Source organism: Protomyctophum parallelum (assembly GCF_964188405.1).
Source record: "Protomyctophum parallelum genome assembly, chromosome: 2".
Taxonomy (NCBI): Eukaryota; Metazoa; Chordata; class Actinopteri; order Myctophiformes; family Myctophidae; genus Protomyctophum; species Protomyctophum parallelum.
This window is the reverse complement of record NC_139699.1, coordinates 55,075,137-55,087,929: the sequence shown is the minus strand read 5'-3', so window position 1 is coordinate 55,087,929 and position 12,793 is coordinate 55,075,137. Positions and strand designations below refer to the sequence as shown.

Below are 12,793 nucleotides of genomic sequence, written 5' to 3'. Positions count from 1 at the left end.
ATTCAGCTCCCCATATTGGGACATTATGGGGAACTGCAAAACCGCACTTTGCTTGATTCACTGTCCCGTATTGAGTGATTCCTTTCTTCTAAACAAAAGTTGAAAACAATAAAATCAGAATCACATTTGTTCTGAGTGACTTTTACACATTTAGAGTGTGGGATTAGACCTAAGTGTAAAAAAACAACACTTTGAGCATACTGTAAGTCGAATGTGTTAGTCTGAAAGGGCAGTCCGTGGGTGTTTTGTTGTTTTGTTTAACCCATTTTGACCTGAGATCAGATTCTAAAAATGTCTTCTACATCCTGCCAGTTTTCTGAAAAAGCCATGTTTCTATGTCAGTCGTTCTTCGATTTTTCCAAAATAGCAGACCTACAAGCTCGCTATGAGCTTGTAGATCTGCTATTTTTCAATAGCTAAAGCATAACATAATGCTAACACCAAAAAGGGCTCCCGCCCAGAATGGGTTCAATTGCATTAAACGGGAGGTTGTGGGAGGTAAAACTACATTGGTTTATGTAAGCTTGTCATTCTCAATTGAAGTAAAAGTGCCTCAAATCAAGTACAGTACTTACAGTAATTACTTTCCACTTCTGTGGAAAGTATCTGTTGCAATTGTGAAATCACAATTTACAATGTAGGCATTTAGCAGACGCTCTTACCTTTACAATCTTAATATTTTGCCAGTTATTTGGGGGCCACTTGCAATGTCCGTCTGGCCCACAGGTTGGGCATTGTTGCCTTTGAGGCTGCTCCTTTGTTTGTTTGTTTGTTTGGGTTTTTTTTTCTCAGGCACAGTAACCAAACTTCAGCATCACAGAATCCCAGCCTGATTTCATTATTGACACAGCAGGGATTCCAATTCAATTCAAAGGAGCTTTATATTGGCATGAGGAAACATAAGTTTACTGTACATTGCTAAAGCAAATGTCAAAATATGATAAAAAAATCACACCCGCGTGAACTGAGTGGTGCAGTCTCTCCCTCCCCCCCCCCCCCCCCCCCCCCCCCCCCCTCTCTCTCTCTCTCTCTCTCTCATTAGCAGGCAGCAGGCACTATCCCCCTACTTGTACTAATAAGTCATATACTTGTGCTCATGGCCACATACGGACATTGCTGCAGTGGTTGCACCATTCAACAAACACATACATGCATAGGTGAGCACGGACATTGCTGGTTGTATACGAGTGGTTGCGCCACTCAAAAAACTGTTGAAAATGGGGAAAGCATATTTACAGTTGGAGGGGGGTACAGAATTTTGTAAACATTCATATTAATAGGTTGACCTACCGTGTGTTATAGCCTACAGTGCTATTGTTTTGGCTGGCAGTGGTACAGTGTACTGTAGATCTCTCCAGCCTCTCCCATCCCCCCTCTAACCTAAAGCCCCAGGGTTGTGCCTTCTATGCACAGCCCTCCATGGCCTCCCTGCACGGCCCGCTAGACACTAGACAGACACAGTGGTGGAAAGTAACTAAGTATGTTTACTCAAGTGCGGTATACTATGTAGGCCAGTGTGGTTCTCAAGCGTTTTCATGCAAGGAGCATGGCTGGATGTTTTGTGCCAAGGAGCATCCAATTAAGCCATATTATATACTTACCCATTCAAATATAGCCGAACGACAAGCTCACAATGTGTCGCACTGTGAGCTTGTAGATCTGCTATCATTGAAAACTTTGTAAGCAAAACATCCTGCATGATGACTATACTCTCCCTTTTGCCACTTTAACCCAATCCAAGCCATCCACGAGATATTTCGAGGAAAGCTATTATTTCCATCTGGTCCGTCCAAGAGATACACAAGATTTTTTTTCTTTTTTAATATATTTTTTATCCCACGATTTTGTAACCCATTTTTCACCCCTGTGTCAATCATCTAATGTGATCCTGGGCTCTATACACACCCTCCGCCAACATGGGGAGAGCAACAGACTTAACTCAGGCTTCCTTCATGCTTGAGTGTCCAAGTTGCTCCTTGAAAGGGGGGAGTTTCCCTGGTTGGACGTAGCGCGTGGAAGGAACACGTTATTCCAACCAGTTCCTTTCCCCTCCATCAGGCTCCCCGGCTGGCCAGGGGGAGGCAGTTTAGAGACCAGGATTACTGCATGTTTTTGTGAGGGTACCTACCCTATAGGGGACACGGGGAGAACATGCAAACTCCACACAGAAAGGCCCTTTCGCCAACCCTGCCTTCGGGTATGGGCACTGATGACGCGGAGGAGGAAACACGCCGCCAGCACCCACAGCGCCCGAGCGGGAATCGAACCCAGGACCTTCTAGCTGTGAGGCGACAGCACTACCAACTGTGCCACCGCCCACCGTGCCCCTAGAGATACACGAGATTTGATTAAAAACATTATCGGTGCCTTTTCCCCCCGCTTCCGTTAGCTTCCGTTTCTAATAGCCTCCACAGGCCTCCCATTATAGAAACAGCCTATACATGTTAATCCATGGTATACACGTGCACGTGCAAAGTGCCATGTTTGGGAGCTTATAAAACGCGAGTCCGTGCTCGCACTGAGAAAACGAATCCACCACGAGTTGGTACACAGCCTAGAGCAGGGGTGAGCAACTTTGACGATGGAGAGGGCCACCATATTTCCACACTCACTCCCTGGGGCCATACAGTATATTACTGTCGTAGCAAAAATAGCCGATCCACAAGCTGTTTTGAGCTTGTATAGAACGGCTATTTTTGCTATATTCAAATTGAAATCTTAATCTTTTTGCTATTTTTTTAATTGGAATCCTGAATTTTTTTAATGTAATTTAAAATGCCTTTAATTATACTTGTGTTGAAGTATTGAGCTACTAATTTAGACTGAGCTAATTCAAGCGGGTCATGTTTGCATGTCGTAGAATTGTAACGGCTGAACTCAATATTATATCAGTATTCTGACATTGACCTGAGGGCCACATTAAGTGATGGTGGGGGGCCGCCATTGTCCCACCCCTGGCCTAGAGTGAGGCTACACTGGCACTCGCCTGTGGTATAACGGCGTGGATATCGGTATAGTAGTTGTATTTGAAGTAAGTTGATTATTGAGTATTTCCACATTGGTGTACTGTATGCATGTGTCCATGTTGAAACATCTCCACGGTCCTGCTAGACTCCTGTGTTCCTCACTCGCAGTCCCATCCATCTCCATGGTAACCCGCCGACCCTGGCTCTACGCGCCTCTCTCTGACTTATTGCCCAGCTTGCATTTCTGCCAATGTCAATACACCAGAGAGAGAGAGAGAGAGAGAGAGAGAGAGAGAGAGAGAGAGAGAGAGACGAAGGGAATTAGGAAGACAGAGAGGGGAGCGAGAGAGAAAGACGTGAGGAGAAAAAACACGGGGCGACTTAACTCTGCCTTTCAGGGACCGGTATCGAACTTGTCCATTTTAAAATGTATTCATCAAGGCATTATTTATTTATTATCCATTTTGATAAACACCAACTGCCATTGATTGGGAGGCACTCTCTCTCTCTCTGTCTCTCTCTCTCTCACTATCTCTCTCTCACACACTCTCTCTCTCTCTCTCTCTCTCTCTCTCTCTCTCCCTCTCACACTATCTCTCTCTCTCTCTGTGTCTGTCTCTCTCTCTCACTCTCGCTCTCTCTCTCACACAATCTCTCTCTCTCTCTCTCTCTCTCTCTCTCCTCTCTCTCTCTCTCTCTCTCTCTCTCTCTCTCTCCCTCTCTCTCTCTCTCTCTCTCTCTCCCCCCCCCCTCCCCCCTCCCCCTCCCTCCCCTCCCCCCCCCCCCCCTCCCTCCCCTCCCCCCCTCCACTATGACCGTTAGGTATTCTGTGTCAGCTGAAATGTAGATAATTGAGAGCCTTTGGTGTTAGAAATGTCTGACCGGACACATGATAAACGAGCGCCCACCAGTTCAGTAATCAGCTAATTCTGATATGTCTGCCAATTGCCGCCTCCGTGTCTCCGCCAGTCCCGTCCCGTCCCCCCATTTCACTCTGCTGCATGCTGCCCTGCTGGAGACGAAGCAAAATGTACAGTGTAATTTAATTACAAGAGTGTAAGGGTTAATTTAGGGTCCCATCAAGGAACTCTGAGGGTCCCTGGACCCCACGCACGCACGCACACACGCACGCACGCACGCACACACACACGCACGCACGCACGCACGCACGCACGCACACACACACGCACGCACACATTGACTCAAACACACAGTAGTTCAGTAGTTATTACTAGTCATGAAACACAGAGATTCCGCGAGAAGATCTGCCCCAGGGCAAAAATAACAACGGCGTGCCCATGTGGACTTTTACAAAACACACACAAATACCTCATATCGCCGTCGGCCATTTGAATCCCATATACCTTTTTTATTAAATATAGAATGTACAGCACATATCTGCATATTATTATATAATTACGCACATGTTGGTAAATAAGCAGTTAACAGGCTGTATATAGGTACTGTACACTTGTTAGGCTACATTTATACTGACAGACATGATGCCATCATTACCCCCGCAAACATCATTGTGTATGTATGACGACTACACGGACATCAAAGGAAATTATTAATTTAATGGAATCATTGTAATAGTTTGTTTACACACACACACACACACACCACGGCTTATTCTCCCATTGCGTGCACCGGTATATGATCGGTAAACGCCTGAACATTTTCCAGCGAGAAAGGTCCACCGCTGCACTAAACTAAGCGCTGAACTAAAATGTGTTATCCCATTCTGACCTGAGATCAGATTCATACGAGGTTTCCGCTGGACACACACTGGTCTGATGAACCCATTCTGACCTGAGATCAGATTATAAAAATGTCAGTCGCTCTTCGATTTTTCAAAAATAGCAGACCTACAAGCTCGTAGCGCGCCACTCGGTGGCGCGCTACGAGCTTGTAGATCTGCTATTTTTCAATAGCTAAAGCATAACATGATGCCAACACCAAAATGGGTGCCCGGTCATAATGGGTTAATTTGTTTTAATCGCGCTATTGTTTCCGCAAATTAATGAAGCAAAATCAATCAGTTAAAGTCCCAGCCGCCCTTTCTCATAATACTCTGTGACTACACACAGTCTGTCTCCACCTTGTCCATAATGTCGGTCTCTCTTTCATCTCTCGTCAGTCTTATGTGGACGGAAGCCATTTGATTCTGAGGGTTTTTGCCCTGCGTGGGCCGGCAGCGCACCACCGCGCGCCTCCCCGTTCTGTAGCAGCCCTGTGTGGCTGCACGGGGGATGTATTATGTCCCCTGCATTATTTAGCCTGTCACTTATGCATATTTAATGTCCTGCACACACCGTCCTCCTTTTATGGTTCACTGAAATACTACTGTCTCGATCTCCATCTCCTGGACGTGTGTGTGTCTCACTGTTAATTGTGTGCGTGCACGTAATACGACATTTGTGTGTGTGTGTGTGTGTGTGTGTGAGTGTGTGTGTGTGTGTGTGTGTGTGTGTGTGTGTGTGTGTGTGTGTGTGTGTGAGTGTCTGTGTCAAAGTGTGTGCAGGGGTTATAGTGCATGTGTACATTGCATACTGTATGTATGGATGCTGCAGTGTGTGCAGTGATTGATTCACCGTGGGCTCAGGGCGGGGCGGGCACATGGAGATACGTATGCCACGTCTTGTCTAGACTCTAAACTAGACTCTCATAGAATGGCATTTTGTTCCGCGGCTGCTTAACCCGTTCTGACCTGAGATCAGATTCATACGAGGTTTCCACCGGACACACACTGGTCTGATGAACCCATTCTGACCTGAGATCAGATTCTATAAAAATGTCAGTCGATCTTCGATTTAAAAAAAAATAGCAGACCTACAAGCTCGTATCGCGCCACTCGGTGGCGCGATATGAGCTTGTAGATCTGCTATTTTTAAATAGCTAAAGCATAACATGATGCCAACACCAAAATGGGTGCCCGGTCAGAAGGGTTAACGGGAGATGATGCTTTGTTAAGTTATAACCAAAATGAATGCTTCATATTGCAAAGATATCTCTCTCTCTCTCTTTCACTCACTCACTCTCTGCCTTTATTCTCTCCTGGGTGGTTACTTCAAATTACTTTGGACTCAAAAGATACCCAGCCCATTGCTCTTTTATTACATACTTATATATTATATAAGCTCTCTCAGCATTGCACTGCAAAGGGGTACATGCCATGGGTCCATTTTACACACTAATAGATGACCACTTTCAATGTTGTACATGTTAGTGTACTTCCAGTCAAGTCAGTCTCTCGGGGCAGTGGTTTCCAACCCTTTTCATATCAATACCCATTATTTATTCTGCATTTGAGCCACGGACCACAATTCAATGAGATTCAGCCTCTCAGACCCAAATTAAGGGATATTTTGTTATCGTTGGATAAAGTTTTTCCACAATTCCAACAGGTTTTTTTAACAAAATAACAATTATTGTGTCGACTTGTGTCGAATTATTGTGTCAAATGAGAGCAAATCCATTTTACACTCTAAATAGTTAAATATATAATAAGGTTTAAATATCTAATAAGGGTCCATTTGGTTACCAACTCTCCATCATTTAGCTGAGGGACCACCTGGAACCCCCTCAAGGACCACTGGTGGGTTCGGACCACGGTCTCGGAGGACTCGCTGTCTAAACTCATATATATTTTAGAAAAACAGAATTTTAGAAAACAGCAAAACAGCAGCTCTGTACATGCGCTGTGCGACACACTGAGATCGTTAACCCATTCTGACCTGAGATCAGATTCATACGAGGTTTCCACTGGACACACACTGGTCTGATGAACCCATTCTGACCTGAGATCAGATTCTAGAAATGTCAGTCGCTCTTCGATTTTTCAAAAATAGCAGACCTACAAGCTCGTATCGCGCCACTCGGTGGTGCGATATGAGCTTGTAGATCTGCTATTTTTCAATAGCTAAAGCATAACATGCCCAAAATGGGTGCCCGGTGCCTCGCACAACGTCGTATACAGTATATTATATGGGTGCTCAACTGGATCATGTGATGCTGGATTTTATACTCTGAGGTTTCAACAAGTTGACAAAGTCAATCTCTTGGAGGACTCACTGTCCAATCATGCGATTACAGTATTAAAGCAATAAGCCACGAGAGGTCTCAGGTTACCGGGTATTTTACAATCCCAGCCATTGTAAAATACCCGGTAAGCTGGGGCCTCGAGTGGCTTATTGCTTTTCTAAAACGGTTCCAAACATATAGCAACATTAAACCTAATAAAACGAATAAGACTGTGAATGTGTGGAGCCACACATTCACAGTCATATGAGCCGGGCGGCGCTTTTAGACGCCCGCACAGGCATGGGTTTGCAAGGCCAATCAAGAGCTCCCCTTCCCCAGTACAGCTGCAGAGATGCGGAATCAGCTGCGAACGATGTAAAGTGATTGGAGGTGTGGGGTTATCAGTGAAATTTACACCGGTCACGTGACGGTATAACCAGCCAATCAGAATCAAGTACTACCCGTTTTAGAAATATTGTTTAACCGTCATGTTGTGTTCTCTCTCTCTCTACACCCCCCCCCCCCCCCTCCAGTTATGTGTGCCCAGGGACTCCAGGCCAAAGACAAGACGGGCTCCAGTGACCCGTACGTCACGGTCCAGGTGGGCAAGACCAAGCGCAGAACCAAGACCATCTTCGGGAACCTCAACCCGGTGTGGGACGAGAAGTTCCTCTTGTGAGTATAACGAACGACGCTGAACCCCCATGTGTTTCTCTAGCCCATTCTGACCTGAGATCAGATTCTAAAAAAAAATGTCTTCTATACGCCCTGACGGGTTTCTGAAAAAGCTATGTTTCTATATGTCAGTCGATTTAAAAAAAAATAGCAGACCTACAAGCTCGTAGCGCGCCACTCGGTGGCGCGCTATGAGCTTGTAGGTCTGCTATTTTTCAATAGCTAAAGTATAACATGATGCTAACATCAAACGGGGTCCCCGCCCCAAATTGGGGCGAGGGCGTTGAAGTGGGCCCCCGAATAGTCGGTGAAACACTGACATTTGAATGAGGATATCGCGCAGACGCCACGTTTTTTGTGAGTTTTCGTAATCTAATGCCCTACTTGATTGCACTACTACAGGAGTCACACAAAAAGCATCAAAAGTAGCAGATCTGCAAGCTCGAAACGCAACCCAAAGTGACGTGTTTTGATCTTGTAGATCTGCTATACTTTTGATACTTTTGAATCATTTGGAATGCTGAAAAGTAACAGTTTGGAATGTGAGGTTTCCACCTGACGGAGACAATATAACCAAGAAATATACCGTAGGCTATAAACAGAAATGACATGGTGCTTTTTTTCTTCAAAACCGTGAAAAATGGCTTTTAAGAAGTACAATATGTTAGTTCCATAGACCTTTTCGTTTGCCGTTATTTGTACAGGTAAAATCCCATCGGTGTCAGAAATCAATTTTACGAGGGAGGACCTGTTCAGGACAAGTTGCAAACACATGTACATACACACGACATAAAACAGAACTATACTTTAACAATGCAACAGATAAACATTCTCTGAAAATGCACACAGCCCACCCAATCTGACCACGTGTTATAGTCAGATGGAAATCTCACCACTACTGTAGGTCAGATGGTCAGATATAAATGTCTTTTGAGATGTCCAAGTGTGGTCTGAGATCAGATTCTAAAAATATCCTCTACATCCTGACAGTTTTCTGAAAAAGCTATGTCAGTCGTTCTTCGAGTCTTCAAAGAAAATAGCAGATATACAAGCTCATAACGCGCCACTCGGTGGCACGCTATGAGCTTGTATATCTGCTATTAAAAAAAAGAAATAGCAGATCCAAGCCAACCCCACACTAGTGGTGCATTCAATTCACCGATATGGCAATATATCGATCGAAACTCCAGACGATTTGTGCAACATGGTCATTATTTTGAACAAATGTATACAGTAATCCATATATATCGATATACAGTATATACCGTATTATCTGGCCTCTTATAATACATATCTATCGTGAGATTGCGAGCAATATCCACCACTACCCCACACACCATCCTTTTTGAATAATTTACTCTTTTGCAGACACAGAAACATAACGCACGCACATCCCATTGCACACAAGCAGTCAGTTTCTCATATCATTTGTTTGACAAATAATTGTGTAACTCAGACTATATTGCCAGATGGGTTTCACTTAACCACTTTCAAACTGTCGTCCCTGTTTGTTTTGGCTATGTCGTTATATTCAAAAAATAATCGAACATTTTTTCAACGTTCAAAGATGCGGCCCGTTGTGAGCTTGCATATCTGCTTTTTTAATGTAGGCCTAATAGGGTTCATGTGGTTAATCCAATCATAGTGTTAGGCAAATTCACAATCACAAACAAACATCTCATGTCGACTTAAAGCTTTCACTTTCAAATCTGATGCTTATCCGTTAATGCAAGCAGGTTTCAGCAAATGCAAAGGATTATTTTGTACCTCGTCGTTCCAGGTCTGGGAACAAAAAGACATTAGCCAAGGATTTATGTTTTATTTCTTCTTAATTTGTATTCATTTATATACTATTTTAATAATGGATGGAACTTTCAAAGAACATCCCCAGAGAGATCTCTTGTTTATTTTTAGACATCTGATGCAGCAGCTATAATTACGTGATGCATGCATGCAATTATACCTCCACAAACACTACACAGTACGTACACGGTTTCTGCAGTATAATACTAAAACCATGGTTTTCTAATGCCTATTATTACTCTTGTGTCTTTGTGTGTAGTGTTGTAGTCGTGTGCACGTCATAGATGCATCACAACTGAAATGCAGTCCTTTGAATAATTAATATGCAAATAACTTTGATATACTGAGAAACTTCAGGCATTTTATGTTAGGGCTGAGATACCATATATCGTGTGTGTGTGAGTGCGTGCGTGCCTGCCTGCCTGCTGTGGTAGACACACAAGTGTTCTTTTTTTCCATAAGGTGGTTACAGGCGGGGGATCCATACCTGGAATGAGACTCCAGTGATAGCCATAATAAAACTCTCCTCCCCCCCACCCCTATACCGTACCATAAGACGCTATAGGGCGCTGTAGATTAATAGAGCGATACATTACTTTGATGCTCGCTGGCAGAGCAGAATGCACCATGCAGCAGCCAGCACTTAGAGGAGGATTAGTTAAAATAATAGCTACCGCAAGGGAGTCTGTCTGTCTGTCTGTCTGTCTGTCTGTCTGTCTGTCTGTCTGTCTGTCTGTCTGTCTGTCTGTCTGTCTGTCTGTCTGTCTGTCTGTCTGTCTGTCTGTCTGTCTGTCTGTCTGTCTGTCTGTGCCTGCCTGCCTGTCTGTCTGTCTAATTGAAGTGTACATCTGTCAGGCTTTCATTTAGATCTCATCTGAACCCATGTTGTCGCCATTGCTGTTGAAGCGTCGCTGGAAGCTATTTAAACACACACATTTGTGTGGGGGAGGAAGATGCGTGCGTTGCATGCATCTGTGTGCGTGTGCTTGTGCGCATACGTACGTGTGTGTGTGTGTGTGTGTGTGTGTGTGTGTGTGTGTGTGTGTGTGTGTGTGTGTGTGTGTGTGTGTGTTTGTGCAGTGTTAACCAGTGGACTTAATATCAGTGCCATATTTCTTGTGCATGCTGCCAGCAGGCCCAAGGAAGTACCTCCGCACATTGATTTTCACATCTTTATGTTTTATAGTTTCTGAATTGAAGTCAAAGAGGGGTCAGATTGGGCTGAAAACCTTGTCCACATAGGAAGCCAAACGTCACCGATGACTGCATGGCCCCATTAAGTCTCACATCCACATGGGACCAACACCATTATTGTTTTTTTTAAATCAACTGTTAAATTTAACGCTGTTAAGCGCTCACACACACCAATTTTCTCCCTAATATCTGTCGTCGTCCCCCCCCCCGTCCCCCCCCCCCTCCATGTTTCACTGACCCCACATTCGACCCCCACATCTGATCAAAGGATTTTTATTTCTGGGACCCCCCAATCTGCACTGTGAAATTCTCAGTGTTTCTAAGAGTTAATAAAGACGCGTAGTAGAGGGTTCCGTTTTGGACCCCTGGCGGTACCCATAGCGTCGAGAAACCAGGGTGTGTATACATGTGACAACCACACGTTTCCTCCACTCTTTAATTCTTTAGCTGACAGAGAGGAGGAACACGCTGTCCCTCCCCTATAGTTGTGCTCCTTATTGCTGTATACAGGCACCCTGTGGTTGGTTTGTGACGACGTCGTGGTGTGAATGGACGCCATGGGAGCGACTATAGAGTAGAAAGAGTAGAGCCTTGACCCTTTTGTCCAGCACCATGCGAGGGACTGGATGTGCGCAACCCCCCGACCGACTGGTTGGCCTATACGTCATCTTAGATTTGACTTTACTGATTGATACTCACTCACTCACTCACTCACTCACTTCTAAAAATGTCTTTTTGAAAATGACAGTTTTCTGAAAAAGCTATGTTTCTATGTCAGTCGTTCTTCGTTTAAAAATAAATAAATAGCAGACCTACAAGCTCGTAGCGCGCCACTCGGTGGCGCGCTATGAGCTTGTAGATCTGCTATTTTTCAATAGCTAAATCATGACGTAATGCCCAACACCAAAAGGGGTTCCCGCCCAAGATGGGTTAATCAGTGGTTCACAAAGCACTATGATTATTATTATTATTATTATTACTAACCTTTACCCGTTGTGAGATATTGCCATAAATATCTGTAATTGCCGTTCATTAAGAAAAATACTGGAAAAAAGGGCTTCGTTAAGAACCTCCATATTCATAATGGTCAATGCCTGTGTGAAAAGTGGGAGCGATTGGTGCAGGCGGTGAGGAGATACGGCGGTGTTTCTGACAGACAGACACACATTGACTGAATTATAGCATGATGATGATGATGATTATTATTGTGAAAAAGGCCAGCTCAAATATACTCAAGTACTGAGCTGAGGTCATGCTGACCTCCTCAATTAAGAACTGTTGGCTGGCAGAGGGCAAATTGACCTTTTCTAAAACGTGTAGTCCCAATACTTCATTCTGATTGGCTGGTTACCGTCGCGTGACCGGTGTAAATTTCACCGATAACCCACTCCTTCAATCGCATTGTATCAAACTGCAGCCTTGTAGCCCGCACGGCATGTGTTTGTAAAGCTTGATTGCTTTACAAACACATGCCGTGCGGGCGTCTAAGCACCGCCCGGCTCATATGACTGTGAATGTGTGGCTCCAGGCAGCCCCGTAAATACATCAAGCGCTATTCTCCCGTCACATAGGCTACTTGCGGAGCAAAACAAGGAAGTGTTTTGGCTCTGGGTCGCTCGCTCTGGTGGCACAAAGCGTAGATACTTTTGTGAATTTAATAGTTTTAATATTGCTATATGTTTGTAACCGTTTTAGAAAAGCAATAAGCCACTCGAGGCCCCAGCTTACTGGGTATTTTACACTGGCTGGGAGGTAGAAGACCCTCCGCTGCGCGTCAGGTCTGCCTACGCTCCCAGGCAGTGGCGAGGCGTGACGAGGCGTCAACTGAAGTGTCCTGTGTTTCAAGCATTATGTTATACTTTAGCTATTGAAAAATAGCAGATCTACAAGCTCGTAGCGCGCCACCGAGTGGCGCGCTACGAGCCTGTAGGTCTGCTATTTTTGAAAATTCGTGAAAAGAGCGATTTTTTTTAAAACTCAAATCTTTGCTTCTGAAGGGGGTCTCTGGAACGACATGTTTTCAGATGGGGGGGGGGGGGGTCGACGGCCAAATGCATCTAGTTTTGGGGGTCTTTTGACGTGAAAATGTTTGAAAACGTCTGACACAGAAACATGGGCTTTTCAGAAGACTG

At 44.6% G+C, this 12,793-nt stretch overlaps 1 protein-coding gene across 1 annotated transcript in view; it reads left to right on the top strand.

The window, feature by feature from the left end:
* unc13c (unc-13 homolog C (C. elegans)) overlaps nt 1–12,793 on the top strand; it is a gene marked incomplete at both ends in the record, with an annotated part of 309,285 nt that overhangs the window by 70,037 nt on the left and 226,455 nt on the right. The window contains one exon of the mRNA XM_083759363.1: nt 7,523–7,664. Coding sequence (XP_083615489.1) covers nt 7,523–7,664 — 142 coding nt within the window. The remainder of the gene's footprint in view (nt 1–7,522; nt 7,665–12,793) is intronic.